Here is an 18633-nt window from a genome sequence, read left to right as displayed (position 1 = left end):
TGGAAACAGCAGAGAGCCTAATCCTAGTCTTGGAAATGAAACAGCATAGAGACAGCCTAATCCTAGTCTTGGAAACAGCATAGAGAGCCTAATCCTAGTCTTGGAAATGAAACAGCATAGACAGCCTAATCCTAGTCTTGGAAACAGCATAGAGAACCTAATCCTAGTCTTGGAAATGAAACAGCATAGAGACATCCTAATCCTAGTCTTGGCAATGAAACAGCATAGAGACAGCCTAATCCTAGTCTTGGAAACAGCATAGAGAACCTAATCCTAGTCTTGGAAACAGCATAGAGAGCCTAATCCTTTTCTTGGAAACAGCATAGACAGCCTAATCCTAGTCTTGGAAACAGCATAGAGACAGCCTAATCCTAGTCTTGGAAAAAGCATAGTCTAATCCTAGTTTTGGAAATGAAACAGCATAGAGCCTAATCCTAGTCTTGGAAATGAATTAAGATGCAACACACTTTATTTATATTCCCTGTGCAAGTGTGCATACGTTTGCAGACATGCTAATGCTTTGGGTAAACTTCAAAAGTTTTTGAATTTGATCTGTCATACAGTTCTGTCATTATTCTGTGTCTTTACATGTACTTAATATATAGCTTTTACAGTAAAAGTAGGTGGGTGTAGTGTCGGGGAAGATGAAGTAAGACTTCATAAACCAGATGAAGTTAGAACATAGGCCTTGGACACTTTCTAACTAGTTGCCATTTAGAACACAGGTTTTGGACATGTTCTAATCGGTTGCATTTAGAACACAGGTTTTGGACACGTTCTAACTGGTTTCCATTTAGAAGACAGGTTTGAGTGTGTGTGTATGTGTGCGTGTGTGTGTGTATACATGTGTGGGTGAGAGTGTTTGTGTGTGTGTATGAGCGTGCGCGCGCGGGCATGTGTGTGTGTGTGTGTGAGTTTCAGTATTGATTGATGAGAGATTAAGATTTCACACAGGACCTCCTCCTCTCTTCTCTGCTTCAATCTTTCAGCTCTCTCTTACACACACACACTCTCACTCTCTCTTTCACACACACACACACACACTCTCTCTCTCTCTCTTACACACACACTCTCACTCTCTCTTTCACTCACACACACACTCTCTTTCACACACACACACAGACACACACTGACTCTCGATCTCTGTTACACACACTCTCTCTCTCTCTCTCTCTCTCTTTCACACACTCACACAAACACACACACTCAAACACACACACACATGCAAACACACACACACATATACATACCTGCACACACACACATGCACACACACACACACACATACATACCTGCACAAACACACACATGCACACACACACACACACACACACACACACACACACATACACACCTGCACACACACACATATACACACCTGCACACACACATGTACCATGTACATGCGACCGCCCATTCCTGACATCCACTGTAAATTGACTCTGTAACCATGGTGATAAACAATGTTACCTGATCCTGCAAAACACTCCTACTCAGGTGGTGTGTGTGTGTGTGTGTGTGAGAGAGACATTGCTACTCGGGTGATGTGTGTGTGTGTGTGTGAGAGACATTGCAAGGCAAAACACTCCTACTCAGGTGGTGTGTGTGTGTGTGTGTGTGTGTGTGAGAGACGTTGCAAGGCCAAAAAGAGAGAGTGGTATTTGGCCACAGACGAGCCAGTCAGTGTGTTTGCGTGGACAGCATGAGTGTGTTAGCAAAGGGCTGAGTGTGTGTGTGTGTGTGTGTGTGTGTGAGTGAGAGTGTGTGTGTATTTGAGACGCCATCATGGCAAATCCAGAGGAAATTCCACCCAACAACACGCTTACACAAGACGGAGGAGAGACAGGCCCAGAGGTGAGTGTGTGTGTTTGTGTGTTTGTGTGTGTGTATGCATGTGTGTGTGTGTGCGTGTGTGTATACATGTATGTGCGTGTGTGTGTGTGTGCATGTGTTTGTGTGTGTGTGTGCGGGTGCGTGTATGCATGTGTGTGTGTATACATGTGTGTGCGTGTGTGTGTGTTTGTCTGTGGTGTGTGTGTGTGTATAAAGTGAATATATGTGTGTATATCTGATGATGTGTATTATACATGTAAGAATGTGTGTGTGTGTGTGTGTGTTGGAGTGTGTATGGATGTGTCTCTGTGTGTGAGTGTATGTGTGTGTGTGTGAAGTGAATATATGTGTGTATCTCGGATGTTGTGTATTATACATGTAAGAATGCGTGTGTCATATGTTAATGTGTGAGTGTATGTGTACTATATGTATATGGGGCAGCCGTGGCCTACTGGTTAGCGCTTCGGACTTGTAACCGGAGGGTTGGCGGTTCGAACCCCGACCAGTAGGCACGGCTGAAGTGCCCTTGAGCAAGGCACCTAACCCCTCACTGCTCCCCGAGCGCTGCTGTTGTTGCAGGCAGCTCACTGCGCCGGGATTAGTGTGTGCTTCACCTCACTGTGTGCTGAGTGTGTTTCAGTAATTCACGGATTGGGATAAATGCAGAGACCAAATTTCCCTCATGATCAAAAGAGTATATACACTTATATATATATATATACTTATAACTTAACTTATATATGTTAATGTATGTGTGTGTGTGAGTGAGTGTGTGTTTACTATATGTTTATGCATGTGTGTATGTGTGACTGTGTGTGTGTGAGAGAGTGTGCAGTGTTTCCCATACATTGACTAATCTGTGGCGGGGCGCCACAAAATAAAAATCGACATACATATTCATATTCTATGTTTAATTTAATTTAATTTAATTTAAATATAAGATCAAATCCTTGCATTGCCATTGAGCTAAGCTTTTACATGCATGCAGCCTTTCCTTACCCCGCCCGCTCTCTCGTAGCCCGCTGCCCCTCCTCTGCATGTGCATTTAACAAAATATTCCACGATTGTTGAAGGATTGTTGTTGCTACATAGAAGCATTGCATAGAAGGCGTCTGGCTAAATTGCTATTAAATCAAAGCATCATTGACCATGCTGCATAAATTTGTTCAAAACTGCTGCATTGAAGTTAACTCTGCTAAGGTCTTATCACATATATAGTAGGCTACATTGAAGGAGACTAAACTAAGTTAAGATATGCAATCAAGCAGTATCTGAAAGCTAACGTTAGAATATTGTTTGGATGTCGAATTTAGTATGCCTAACCTACTTACAGCTGCTTGTTTGTTGAAGAGCTCATTTTATTGACTCTGACACTAAATGTTTGCAAAATCCCGATGTAGATGGAAAAGTGTTTTCCAAAATTCAAAAGTGCTTGTCCCAAGGAGAAGTACGAACCTTTATTTTAACTATGTAGAAAATGTTATGAATTGCATCCACACATCAACTCAATTAGACCTATACACTACCAAGACGATCTTAATACCCCCCCGTTGTCCAAGTCAGCTACCACCACAAATTGAATCCAATTCTGTGGGAAACACTGAGTGTGTGTGTGTACTATATGTTAATGCATGTGTGTATGTGTGTGTGAGTGAGTGTATGTGTGTGTGTGTACTATATGTTAATGTGTGTGTGTGTACTATATGTTAATGTGTGTGTTTGTGTGTGTGTACTATATGTTAATCTACAGTATGTGCTTGTGTGTGTACTATATGTTAATGTGTGTGTAAGTGTATGTGTGTATGTGTGTTTATTATATGTTTATACATGTGTGTGCGTGTGTGTACTATATGTTAATATATGTGTGTGTGTACTATATGTTAATGTGTGTGTGTGTGAGTGTGTGTGTGTGTACTATATGTTAAGGCATGTGTGTGTGAGTGAGTGAGTGTGTGTGTGTACTATGTGTGAGTGTGTGTACTATATGTTAATGTATGTGTGTGTGTGTGAGTGTGTGTGTGTACTATATGTTAAGGCATGTGTGTGTGTGTGAGTGAGTGAGTGTGTGTGTGTACTATGTGTGAGTGTGTGTACTATATGTTAATGTATGTGTGTGTGTGTGTGTGTGTGTGTACTATATGTTAATACATGTGTGTGTGTTGTGTGTGTGTGTGTGTACTATGTGTGTGTGTGTGTACTATATGTTAATGTATGTGTGTGTGTTTGTGTGTGTGTGTACTATATGTGTGTGTGTGTGACTGTGTGTAGTTGGAGGTTGTATCTGTTACAGAGGAGGAGCTTCCTGTTGTCCAGACTCCCACCACTGCTGATGTCAGCACATTAGGCTCCGCCCATGGCAACAACAACACCCCTCCCCCTGACAACCAAGATGGCCCACCTAACGAACCAGCCCTGCCCACTGAGGCCGGAGAGACCAATCAGACGCAGGACTCACACACAGACCCCACTGCTCCACCCTCTCACACCTTACCAGTCACTAAAGTACAGCCTTTTTTCTCTGGTGAAACACACACACACACACACACACACACACACACACACACACACACACACCAGTCATTAAAGTACAGCCTTTTTTTTTGGTGAGAAACACAGACACACACACACACACACACACACACACCAGTCACTAAAGTACAGCCTTTTTTCTCTGGTGAGAAACACACACACACACACACACACACTAGAGTGTGGCTACCCGACCCGAGCCCGACGAACCTTCCAAGGTGGGACCTTACTAAAAACATCTTTTGGTTTTCAAGGGACCCGGCCAGTTTGGTCGGGTTATTTAACTTCAGTGTGTGACAACTCACACAGAGTGTTAAAGCATTGTGTGTGTGACAACTCACACAGAGTGTTAAAGCATTGTGTGTGTGCAGAACAACTCACACAGAGTGTTAAAGCATTGTGTGTGTGCAGAACAACTCACACAGAGTGTTAAAACGTTGTGTGTGTGCAGAACAACTCACACAGAGTGTTAAAGCATTGTGTGTGTGCAGAACAACTCACACAGAGTGTTAAAGCATTGTGTGTTTGACAACTCACACAGAGTTTTAAAGCATTGTGTGTGTGACAACTCACACAGAGTGTTAAAGCATCATGTGTGTGCAGAACAACTCACACAGTGTTAAAGCATCGTGTGTGTGACAATTCACTCAGAGTGTTAAAGCATTGTGTGTGTGACAACTCATACAGAGTGTTAAAGCATTGTGTGTGTGTGCAGAACAACTCACACACAGAGTGTTAAAACATTGTTATTGTGTGACAACTCACACAGAGTGTTAAAGCATCGTGTGTGTGCAGAACAACTCACACAGAGTGTTAAAGCATCGTGTGTGTGCAGAACAACTCACACAGAGTGTTAAAGCATTGTGTGTGTGACAACTCACACAGAGTGTTAAAGCATCGTGTGTGTGCAGAACAACTCACACAGAGTGTTAAAGCATTGTGTGTGTGTAGAACAACTCACACAGAGTGTTAAAGCATCGTGTGTGTGAAGAACAACTCACACAGAGTGTTAAAGCATCATTTGTGTGCAGAACAACTCACACAGAGTGTTAAAGCATCGTGTGTGTGACAACTCACACAGAGTGTTAAAGCATTGTGTGTGTGACAACTCACACAGAGTGTTAAAGCATTGTGTGTCTGACAAAACTCACACAGGTGTTAAAAATCATGGGTGTGCAGCAGAACAACTCACACAGAGTGTTAAAGCATTGTGTGTGTGCAGAACAACTCACACAGAGTGTTAAAGCATCGTGTGTGTGCAGAACAACTCACACAGAGTGTTAAAGCATTGTGTGTGTGACAACTCACACAGTGTTAAAGCATCGTGTGTGTGACAACTCACACAGAGTGTTAAAGCATTGTGTGTGTGGATTAAGAAAAGAGAGGAAGGAGGGAAGAGGAGGAGGAGGGAGGAGGAGGATGGTTAGAGTGTATTAGGTGTGTGAGGTTGTCAGAACGGTAGCAGAGGAGGTATTCTTTGGGGCAGCCGTGGCCTACTGGTTAGCGCTTCGGACTTGTTACCGGAGGGTTGCCGGTTCGATCCCCTCGGCACCTAACCCCTCACTGCTCCCAGAGTGCCGCTGTTGTTGCAGGCAGCTCACTGCACCGGGATTAGTGTGTGCTTCACCTCACTGTGTGTTCACTGTGTGCTGAGTGTGTTTCACTAATTCGCGGATTGGGATAAATGCAGAGACCAAATTTCCCTCACAGGATCAAAAGAGTATATATACTTATATCCTTATTCTTGGTGTGTGAGGTTGTCAGAACGCTAGCAGAGGAGGTATTCTTGGAAGAGTTGTGTCTTGGAGAGTTTTCCCATGTGTGGGCACAATGTGTACTGTCTGTCTGTGTGTGTGTATGTGTGTGTGTAGTATGTACTGTGTGTGTGTGTGTGTGTGTGTGTGTTTGTGTATGTGTATAGTATGTACTGTGTGTGTGTATAATGTGTACTGTGTGTGTGCACAATATGTGTGTGTGTGTGTTTGTGTATGTGTACATGTATGTGTGTAGTATGTACTGTGTGTGTGCACAATGTGTACTGTCTCTCTGTGTGTGTGTGTAGTATGTACTGTGTGTGTGTGTTTGGTGTAGTATGTACTGTGTTTGTGTATGTGTGTGTGTAGTATGAACTGTGTGTGTGTTTGTGTATGTGTGGGTGTAGTATGTACTGTGTGTTTGTGTATGTGTTCGTGTAGTATGTACATGTGTGTGTGTGTGTGTGTAGTATGTACTGCGTGTGTGTATAATGTGTACTGTGTGTGTGTGTGTGTGATATGTACTGTGTTTGTGTAAGTCTCTGTGTGTGTATAATGTGTACTGTGTGTGTGTGTGTGTGTATAATGTGTACTGTGTGTGTGTGTATAATGTGTACTGTGTGTGTGTGTGTATAATGTGTACTGTGTGTGTGTGTAATGTACTGTGTGTGTAGTATGTACTGTGTGTGTGTTTGTGTAAGTCTCTGTGTGTGTATAGTGTGTACTGTGTGTGTGTGTGTAGTGTACTGTGTGTGTAGTATGTACTGTGTGTGTGTGTGTGTGAGTGTGTATAATGTGTACTGTGTGTGTGTGTGTAATGTACTGTGTGTGTGTGTGTGTGTGTGTGTAATGTGTACTGTGTGTGTGTGTGTGTGTATAACATGTACTGCGTGTGTGTGTATAATGTTTACTGTGTGTGTGTGTGTGTGTGTGTGTGTATAATGTGTTGTGTGTGTGTGTGTGTGTAATGTACTGTGTGTGTGTGTGTGTATAATGTGTTCTGTGTGTATGTGTGTGTAATGTACTGTGTGTGTGTGTGTGTAATGTGTAATGTACTGTGTGTGTGTGTATAATGTGTAGTGTGTGTGTGTGTGTAATGTACTGTGTGTGTGTGTAATGTGTAATGTACTGTGTGTGTGTGTGTGTGTGTAATGTGTACTGTGTAATGTACTGTGTGTGTGTGTGTGTATAATGTGTACTGTGTGTGTGTGTGTGTAATGTACTGTGTGTGTGTGTGTGTGTGTGTGTGTGTTGTAATGTACTGTGTGTGTGATGTAATGTGTAATGTACTGTGTGTGTGTGTAATGTGTAATGTACTGTATGTGTGTGTTGTGTGTGTGTGTGTGTGTGTAATGTACTGTGTGTGTGTGTAATGTGTAATGTACTGTGTATGTGTGTGTTTAAGTTGTATTGTGTGTGTGTGTGTGTGTGTAATGTACTGTGTGTGTGTGTGTATAATGTGTACTGTGTGTGTGTGTGTGTGTGTGTGTAATGTACTGTGTGTGTGTAATGTGTAATGTACTGTGTGTGTGTGTGTGTGTGTGTGTGTGTGTAATGTGTACTGTGTGTGTAGAGATGCAGAGTCTCGGGAGTCGTCTGTTGGCTCGCAGGATGGAGTTACTGATCGGAGTGTGTGTCCTGGTCCTAGTCAGCCTCATCTTCGCTATTGGCCTTGGAGGTGTGTGTGTGTGTGTGTGTGTGTCTATGTGTGTTTGTGTGTGAGTATGTAGGATTACTGTATGTACTAGGGATGAGTCACGATCGTCGAATATTCAAATAGTCAAACTGCGTGGGTAATTCGATCTTAAAATAGCTTTCTCGATATTGTTAATATCGCGCAGTTCCAATGGGCTACATGCGTGGGTAATTCGGTCTTAAAATAGCTTTCTCGATATTGTTATTATCAGCTACAGTGGGTCCCAGTTAAAAATTGACACTTCATTCCGCGATCAAAGGTGATTCCGCCGCTAGCTGGGTGAAATGTATGTACAACTGCAGCGGCAGGGGCAGCATAGTCTGTAATGGCGTTCCGGTCCGAACCGGACGGCAGCATTCAACAGCAAAGGGCTGTGATTGGCGAGTTTTCAGTGCGTTCTCTGTGTTTTTAGCAGCCCTGCAACATGCTAGTCCACTGTGGCCTAAGCTTTGTACATAATGTTAAACATAGTTTTGGATTCAGTGGCAAGATTTCTTGATTGTACAGTGCCTGTCTCTCAGTAATGTTTTAAAATAGGAGCTTAGGTCAGCTGGCAGTAGGCTACTTTGTCGGTAGTCATGAGAAGTTAAACTTGCTAACAGAACATAAATATGCTGCCATATTTCCAGAACAGGGTCTGCAACTTTCAGGTAGTTCTGAGTTCGAATCTAGGCAGGGGCAGACCGCTGTAAAGGCCTAGGCTATTGTTATCATTTTTTGCAAGGTGTTGCTCCCTAGCAATACTTGTTTATAAGGCGTTTGGTGATTAGTTGATGGCTGTTTTGGGACCACGTTCGCGTTCTTTATAATGGCGCGCTCCCAGGGGAGTAAAACGACTGTTACCCAGCAGCTATTTACAACTGTAGGCTACAATGATTGCAATACAAAAATATGTGCGTGTTAGTTTAGTTAGTTTTGTGATGTTTTGGACTTTTACCCTCATGTGTTTTCAGGTTTGAGGGCTTTTTTTGGCAAGATTGACCTTGGTTAGACTCTACATATGTTTATTTCTCATTATGGAAGAAATAAAGTCAATTTTCGACACAAGTCTGTTATTAGTTCAATAACAAGTGTTGCTTGTTAAAACAATGTGACTAGTGAAACTCAAATGATTTTAGAAATGTTTAGCCAAAGCCAAAAGTGTTAGAGAAAAGGAGAGCGCTTGGTGCAGCTCAGATGTCTTCTTAATTTTTTCTTTATTCTTTAGTAAAAGGTGCAGAACATTATTAAACTTTAAAGACAGAATACGCGATGCATGGGCACATAACTAGGCTACTTGTTGTTTTCTTTTACTCGGCTATCTATATATGGTTATCAGCACACAATGTTGGGCTAAGTCACTAGTTATGGATATCACAAGTTTAAACAACGAAAACAGAAAGGATGGAGACAGCAAAGCTAGAGGAGTTATTCCAGATGGGCAAGAACAAGGTAGGCAATTGGTGTGCTTGTCAGAGCGTTAGATTACAGCTGTTTAAAGCCCAGGCGTCACGGCATGCAGCTAGAACATAACTAAAGGTAACTTTAGCTATAGGGCTGTATCAATTTGTCCAAATTAATAGGTCATCGTGTAGGCGTTGTTGTTGTATTATTGCATGTGGATATTGTTATGCTATGTAGGCTACTTTTTTTTGCAATGCGGGACCTAAAACCGGAAACGGACAAATATTGTACACGTGAATTTGTTTTTTTTCTTGAGGGGTGGGGGTGGGAGGTGTCATTACCATAGCTCTCTCTCTCTCTCTCTCTCTCTCTCTCTCACACACACACACACACACACACACACGTACCTTTCTTAGCCACAGTTAATTTTAGTGGTGATATGTATGGACATTGTTATGCACATTATTGACTGCAGTTTATTCTCATCAATGTCAGTCCATGAATGCATATTGATCAGTTGTTAACTAATACTGTAGGCCTAGAAGTTGCATTTGACAATGTTACTGTTGTAGGCTGTTTTGTTTTTATTTCAGCCACACTGTTTTAAAGTGGTTAGGACCATTACACACCAATTTTGAATAAGCCATACTGCAATACCGATTTCATGGTTTTCACCATGCACATGTTATTGCCGATTATGTGGCCCTCAGTAACCTATAAATTCAATGATGTGGCTCTATGAAAATGAGTTTGACACCCTGCTCTAAAATATCTGTCCTGGCCTGGTTGCACCGGATTGTGGCCAAGCGACAGGAAGTCTCGGAGAACCCTCCTATGTCTACCAAAAGTGTTACTTTTTGTTCCCAGCAGCTCCCCACTGCTTGTGAAAGAAGGGGTGGGGGGGGGGCTTAACAGTGAAAAAAGCTTAATGTCCCAAAACGTCATAATGGTAGGCTACAGGAAGGGGGGGGAGGTATGGGATGACCAGAGCCGTCTTAGCTGTGCTATTCAGAAAGCATCTTATTGTCTTTCCAGGCACACAGCTCGTTATAGCCCTATCGAGTGCCTTAGCAGATAGGCTCTGCTCTTCAGGTTTGGCCTCTGGCAGACTCAACCCTCTTGTTGCTTGCAGTTTGTTAAATAAAGTGATGCAGATTACATTATTTATTTCTGATTAATTTAACTTTTTTTGCAACATCTGCTTGTTAGGCTGGGCTACTGTCAATGTCCTGTACAGGTATATGTTCAACAATTGATGGTGTAGGCCTAAAGGCTATAATCAATTAGGGACTGTTCATTATTTATTTTTTAGGGGCTACGGAGGAGTTTTGGGAGGCGTTAGTCAAAAAAGCGTGACCCTCCCTCGCCAGCAAGACATTTTCTATGACCCTCAAAGTGATTGAGAAAAACGCATGAGCCCTCCCCAGTCCCAACAATTTAGGCTATTGATGCCTTCTGTCTACTGAGTCCTTCCTTGAAATGCCTTGAAAAGGCTGTCGTTTTACAATTTCCCAAAATAATCTCTGGGACCCGAAACAAACCTGTCAACTTTTCCGGGTTTTATACAGCATATTTTAAGGTTTTCCTCGCTGTCTTAGGAGGAGCTGCAGGGCCCGTCGCAAGGGTGCGAGGCCCTGTCTGAACAGAGATGCATGAACTTACGTGCATGAAATCATCGATAACTTACTTTACACATAGCCAAGGCTACCGTCGGTGTATTTTAATAGTAGCCTAGTCTAATAAGCTACACCAGCTTGTCTTTAAGAGGGGAAATTGTATAGCCTATAACATTAGCTGAGTCACATATTTGGCCATATGGTGTTTATCATAGGCTACATCATTAGAAACCAAATAGTGTAACAAAGCGAACACTTTAACAGGGAAATTAATTGGGCATGAATCATTGTGCTGAGCGGTGTTTGTCAATGCAGAAACACACCGACATTCAAACTGTTGATAAGATGTGCACTATGGAAATTGGTCTGTAGGCTAACAATGTACTTGTACAGGTAAATGTTCAACAATTGCTGTACAGGCTATAATCAATTAGCTAAAATCATTTGTCAAGCTGTTTAAATTTGTGCTACATTCAAAAGCGCAAAAGGTGCTTTGATATCTTTTCGTTTTGAACTATTATTTTTGAATATGACTCGCTCCAGTCTCAACATTTTCCACACGCATCTAAGTTCTAACACATATCCCCTCTTAAAGGCTGCACCATCTTACAACAATTGCATCTACATTTTCATATTATAATGTTTTTTTGTCAAGTGTAAGCTTAAACTACGTTGATCAATTTAAGTTCCACGTGCCCCTGAAAAGTCTCATGCGCTTGTCGTTACACTATCAAATATATAAGTAACCATGACAAATAGGGTATAAGATATATAAACTCACGCTATTGTATTATCATATATGGTTGATAATGGCTCAGCTTTCTCTGATTGTTCTACTGACTTGGAAAAAATGCATCATGGGAAGCGGTAAGTCAAGTCATTATCAAAAATAGTAGTGGCAGAACTCCAAAGTGACACCTTGTGGTTGTTTATGTCAACTGCAGTTTGTGCCATTTCTGCTGAGAAAATGGGGTGCGTGATTCCTGAAGGAACCCGTCCAAACTTAACTGGGATCCACTGTACATGCGTGGGTAATTCGATCTTAAAATAGCTTTCTCGATATTGTTAATATCGCGCAGTTCCAATGGGCTACATAATTCACGCAGCGCCAACTGTCACAGATCGCACAGCAGGGTACTTCCCTGTCGCTCACATGAGTGAAACCCCCTTCTCCTTCCCGATCTAGGCTACTGCCTGATTTAGGCTACCAGAGTTGTGTAGGCTACTGCCTGATCTAGGCTACCTGATCTAGGCTTCCTGCGTTGTGTAGGCTACTGCCTGATCTAGGCTACCTGCGTTGTGTAGGCTACTGCCTGATCTAGGCTACCTGATCTAGGCTTTCTGCATTGTGTAGGCTACTGCCTGATCTAGGCTTCCTGATCTAGGCTACCTGCGTTGTGTAGGCTACTGCCTGATCTAGGCTGCCTGCGTTGTGTAGGCTACTGCCTGATCTAGGCTACCTGCGTTGTGTAGGCTACCTGCGCTGTGTAGGCTACTGCCCGATCTAGGCTACCTGCGTTGTGTAGGCTATCTGTGTTGTGTAGGCTACCTGCGTTGTGTAGGCTACATAGTAAACATTCTAGGCTACCTGCGTTGTGTAGGCTACTGCCTGATCTAGGCTTCCTGCGTTGTGTAGGCTACATAGTAAACATTCTAGGCTACCTGCGTTGTGTAGGCTACCTGCGTTGTGTAGGCTACTGCCTGATCTAGTGTGTTGTGTAGGCTACATATTAAACATTCTAGGCTACTGCCCGATCTAGGCTACCTGCGTTGTGTAGGCTACATAGTAAACATTCTAGGCTACCTGCGTTGTGTAGGCTACTGCCTGATCTAGGCTACATGCGTTGTGCAGACTACCTGCGTTGTGTAGGCCATCTGCGTTGTGTAGGCTACTGCCCGATCTAGGCTACCTGCGTTGTGGAGGCTACTGCCTGATCTAGGCTACCTGCGTTGTGTAGGCTACTGCCTGATCTAGGCTACCTGCGTTGTGTAGGCTATCTGTGTTGTGTAGGCTACCTGCGTTGTGTAGGCTACATAGTAAACATTCTAGGCTACCTGCGTTGTGTAGGCTACTGCCTGATCTAGGCTTCCTGCGTTGTGTAGGCTACATAGTAAACATTCTAGGCTACCTGCGTTGTGTAGGCTACCTGCGTTGTGTAGGCTACTGCCTGATCTAGTGTGTTGTGTAGGCTACATTAAACATTCTAGGCTACTGCCCGATCTAGGCTACCTTTGTGTGCTAGGCTAAGCAGTAAACATTCTAGGCTACCACCTGCGTTGTGTAGGCCTGCCTGATCTAGGCTACATGCGTTGTGCAGACTACCTGGCGTTGTGTAGGCCATCCTGCGTTGTGTAGGCTACTGCCCGATCTAGGCTACCTGCGTTGTGGAGGCTACTGCCTGATCTAGGCTACCTGCGTTGTGTAGGCTACTGCCTGATCTAGGCTACCTGCGTTGTGTAGGCTACATAGTAAACAAACAACAGAAGAGGAGCGTTGTCATGACCTCGTGACTGTTAACTCTGCAGTAATGAACTCTTGCAATACTGCCAAGACATATACCACCAATGAGCGCGTAGTCGTTTACCCCATGACAGTGGTATTCCCTCCTACTTGAGTGTGCCTGCGACTTCTGAGCCGTCCGAGTGGCTGATCTCCGCAGCTGGACTACCGGTGATTGTTCGTGTCTCCTCCCTGACCATGTTGACATGCTCATTTGGTTTATAACAAGAATATGACATGCCGAACCAAGGCTATGAATAGTTACATTGATTGAAACTAATTTGTTAAAATTTAGGCTATTGCACAAGGCAGGTTCGCATGACATCATTATGAGAACTTGTTACTTGTTGAATTAATAGTTTGTTTGATGACAAATCGCTAAAGATGAAATTGGCCTCCTTTTCTGTCATTGTGAGAAGGTGCGTTTTTTTTCCCCTCTGATTTTCGAACGATATTCGACTTTTGCTCCTCAATTGTCGAATGACATTTTTAGCAAAAATTCACATCCCTAATATGTACCGTGTGTGTGTATGTATAATGTGTGTGTATAATGTGTGTGTATAATGTGTGTATAATGTGTGTGTATAATGTGTGTGTATAATATGTGTGTGTATATAGTGTGTGTGTGTATAATGTGTGTGTATAGTGTGTGTGTGTATAATGTGTGTGTGTATAATGTGTGTGTATAGTGTGTGTGTGTATAATGTGTGTGTGTATAATGTGTGTGTATAATGTGTGTGTATAATGTGTGTGTATAATGTGTGTGTGTGTGTAGTAGGGGTCTGAGTTGTGTTGGAAAGTTCCGGTGCTCCACGTCTGTCTGCATTCCGCTCTCAGCTCAGTGTGACGGGAGAGAAGATTGCCCAGCAGGAGAGGACGAGCTGAGCTGTGGTAACACACACACTACACACACTATACACACACTACACACACACACACACTATACACACACTACACTCACACACTATACACACACTAGACACTATACACACACACACTATACACACACTATACACAGACACACACACACACACACACACTACACACACACACTGCACACACACACATACTATACACACACTATACATACACACACTACACACACACACACACACTATACACAGACACACTACACACACACACACTACACACTATACTGTGACAGAATCACGTTTCTGTCCTGTTTACATAAAATATTTAATCTACCCAAATATATTTATTTACTTATTTTCACTACATCACACTTTTACTATATATTACTTCCTCACTATTGTCACTTGAAGTAGTTGGCTGGCTTAGTGACCTTCTAATTGACTAGCCAATCAGGTGTGGTGGAGGTCATGAGCTGGAGTCTCTTTAAACAAAACAGGAAGTGAGCTGTCAAACCGGCAGGGAGTTGAATGTTCAGTTCAATGTGTCGGAGGTTGCGGTAGCTCGGTGGAAGTTCGGAAGCGCTTTGATGGAAGTAAACTAAAACCTATGGACCTATTGGACGACTGGAAGTGAATGTGGATTTTCGGATCGGATGTGTGGATTATAAAGGTACTGTGCTAATGGATTAGTGCGAAGTGTTAGACTACACTTTTTGCCTGGCTAATCGAGCCTATACCTCTCAAAACCTCCTCCAAAAACTTCGGTTTCAACTAGGCCTACGTTGTTTTCATCTCTTCCTTGCTGCTCTCCTCCCGGGACACACGCTCATATAGGCTACACACACACACAGGAACACTTGCTGCTCTCCTCCCGGGACACACACACGCTCATATAGGCTACACACACACACAGGAACACTTGCTGCCAGTCCCTCCCGGGACACACACACGCTCATATAGGCTACACACACACACACACACAGGAACACTTGCTGCTCTCCTCCCGGGACACACACACGCTCATATAGGCTACACACACACACAGGAACACTTGCTGCCAGTCCCTCCTAGGCCGCTCGTTTTTATTTGTTTGTTTTTTGGTTATTGTTTTGTTTGTTTGCGTCGCTATAGACGTAGCGTTTTGTTGGATCTAATGAGCTGTTGCCGACGTCCTGAACTGAATGACATTTTGTTTAATACACTGCATCACCTGCTTGAAAACCATATGCTGTGTTGTGTTTCTTTTCTTGTCAACTTTAAAATGGGAAGGGTGACGGGGTCTTAATACTGACACGGCAGTTTTTATGCTGCCTGGCTACAATACACACACACTACATACACACACTATACACAGACACTACATACACTGCACACACACACTACCCACTATACACACACTATACACACAGACTACACACACACTACATTCACACAGGCGACTACAACTTAGGCTACTTAAAGGGCGTAGCCAGAAATTATATATACGTGTATAATGTGTGTGTGTAATGTAGGTGTATAATGTGTGTGTGTGTGTGCCTGTCAGAGGGTGTGCCTGTGAGATTTTAGGTGGCATCAACCCAGTACAAGTGAGGTGCGCATATGACAGGTGGAACGAAAATGACCTGCAAATGTAAACACTATAGACTACTGTATATCAGTGCTCTCAAAATGAACGTGACCGCGTAATGACAATAAAAAAACGCACGTTAAAATATGCTACTGGCAAGAATAATTCTTCAGAGGCTGCACCATAATTCATTTTAAAACTTAAATGTATAAGTATATATACTTTTTTGATCCCGGAAATTTGGTCTCTGCATTTATCCCAATCTATGAATTAGTGAAACACAGTGGTGGAATGTAACGAAGTACAAATACTTCGTTACTGTACTTAAGTAAATTTTCCACGTATTTGTACTTTACTTAAGTAGAATTTATAGTGCATACTTTTGACCATTACTTCGTTACATTTTACAGCAATTATCTGTACTTTTACTCTACTCTACTCTACACTACATTTCTACAACACCATCGTTCCTTTTTACGATACATTTTATGATTTTTTTTCTCTCTGACAAACACGTTTGTTTTACCAGGGGGCGGGGTTGCTACCACAGGTTCTGGAGCGCCACGTGCCCAGCTTCTAAATCTTTAAAACATAAGCTTCTAGTCTAGACCAGGCAAAGCGTGAGCTTGTAGCCATCTGCATTCGGTAGGCTATATTCACCAGACCCATGGCTACACTGGACATGCAACTGTGTTCTGTGCCTTTCTCTGTCTGTTATCTGAAGCGTTAGGGCCTCCTCTGCGATGAGATTGCTATCCGCTGGATCAGCCGGTTACAGGCTATGTCCATGCTTCTGTCACCGCCTGATCATTTTGCGCACAAAATGAATGGTAGACTATTATAGAACCGCTGGCCTAAAAAAAACGAGCATTTTCCAGATTAGGGAAATATTTCTAATTGTGTGTGATCAAATAAAGAGGCATAGCCTACAATTGGGGGGTAGTAACGTGAGCGCTCATTCAATGTCTATGTGCGTCTGCGCAAGTGAAACTGAACCTTATTATAAAGACACCTTCTCAACAACTTTTCTGTTCAATCAGCATAATTGGCATTACGATCCACCCGACGTTTCCCTTGTCTACCCCGTTAAACTTCAGGCTCTCGTGTTTTGTTGAATGATATTTTACTCAGCAGATCACCCTAGTAGATAACCAGAATTAGGCCTACAGTCTCTAGAATTTTAGGTCAGAATGTAAACTGGGCCACAGATGGTAAGCACAATTGCATTAGCTTAAATCTAGTCGAGTATAACCTAAAACTAGCTTAATTAAAATGCCACAGCCCATACTAATCTTTCTTTTAGAATATAGATATTAAGAGAATAAATCATTATGCAAATACTTTTACTTTTAATACTTAAAGTACATTTAATTGTGGATTGGATTTAAACATGGAAACAATTTCATCATAGGTTGCTTTCAGGAGCTTCTGGGAAATGCATGGAATTGCCATTTATTTAGAGAGCGAATAAACTTATGAAACAGAGAAGTATCGCCATGTAATCCATTGATTTCAACAATGTAACTGTATTTTAAATACCAACTATTTAAATTGTAACTGTACAGAATACAGTTACTCATAATTTGTATTCTGAAAACGTAACGCCCGTACATGTATTCCGTTACTCCCCAACACTGCACGCACACACACTCTCACACACGCACACACACACACACACCTCTGTTTGTCTTTAAAGTGTGAGTCAGTGGGCGCTCTCTGGTGCTGCAGCTGTTATTCTCACACACACACACACACACACACACACACACACACAAAGACACACACACACACAGGGCCCTATCATGACATTCTAAAGTGCATCGTCACTCGTCAAAAGTCTATTCAAATTTAGTAGGATGTCCAGTTCACATTGGGAGGGGTTTCGTTATCAAACGTGGAGCGCATGGCACAACAAGGTGTTCCTATGTTTTTTAATCAGTCAAATGGGTGTGTTTGGGGCGTAACATCATTTAAACCAATGAGAATGACATCTGTCATTCCCTTTAACGGCGCAAAACGCGATGTCAAATAAATGCATCGGTAATTTGGCATTCAACGGCGCATTTGAAGGAGGCTGCTTGCGAGACAGTATGAAATAGTCATTCTTAAACCATGCTTTACTAAAACCTAGCATAGCCTTCACGCATTTGCACTCGTCTATTATTTGAACTCATTGGCAAAGTGAAACTAACTTCACCAAGGTGTCAGTCAACGAAGACAGTTAGATGCAGTTACTTTCACTATTGACTGACAATGGGTTACCATCGAAAACATAGACTGAAAAAAACAACACTTACCCTAATATTGCTCAAATGACTGAATAAAACAACATTTATCCTGCAGTGGAGTTGCTTATATCTCGTGACAGTCGCCTTCAGCTGTGCTCCATAATGTGTCTCACCTCTCCCCTAATCACTTTTAACCGTCATTACCAATTTGCAAATGATGGTGAATAACTACTTATCATGATGTACAGTATTTCGTAATATCTTTATTACAGTGCATGAAAATGCACTGTACTGTTCTTCCTAGGCAACAACAACTTCTTATTAGCCTGCTCTGCCCTTTCTTGTAGAGTGCGTCAGTGTTGGCTGACCAGTCCAGTTTATTGTCCAGGTGGAGATCCAGATACTTGTAGGTGCTAACCACCTCCACATTGACCCCATCAATGTGGACTGGTAGCAGAGTGGGCTTAGACCTGCGGAAATCCACCACCATCTCCTTGGTCTTTGAAGTGTTAAGTTGAAGATGATTGAGTTTGCACCATTGCACAAAGTCCTCCACCAGGCACTTGTACTCCTCCTCCTGCCCGTTCCTGATACACCCCACAATTGCAGTATCATCAGAAAACTTCTGCATGTGGCATGACTCGGTGTTGTAGCA

At 42.6% G+C, this 18633-nt stretch overlaps 1 protein-coding gene across 1 annotated transcript in view; it reads left to right on the top strand.

Annotated features, from left to right (window-relative positions):
• Positions 1–1785: 1785 nt before the first annotated feature.
• Positions 1786–18633, top strand: part of tmprss3a (transmembrane serine protease 3a) — a gene marked incomplete at its 3' end in the record, with an annotated part of 57797 nt that continues 40949 nt past the window's right edge. The window contains 4 exon segments of the mRNA XM_048239415.1: positions 1786–1854; positions 4102–4354; positions 7690–7798; positions 14090–14202. Of these exon segments, the coding sequence (XP_048095372.1) occupies positions 1786–1854; positions 4102–4354; positions 7690–7798; positions 14090–14202 (544 nt within the window).

Source organism: Alosa alosa, chromosome 3 (assembly GCF_017589495.1).
Source record: "Alosa alosa isolate M-15738 ecotype Scorff River chromosome 3, AALO_Geno_1.1, whole genome shotgun sequence".
NCBI classification, from domain to species: domain Eukaryota; kingdom Metazoa; phylum Chordata; class Actinopteri; order Clupeiformes; family Clupeidae; genus Alosa; species Alosa alosa.
The sequence above is the reverse complement of the archived record's forward strand: the minus strand, read 5'-3'. Positions and strand labels throughout refer to the sequence as shown.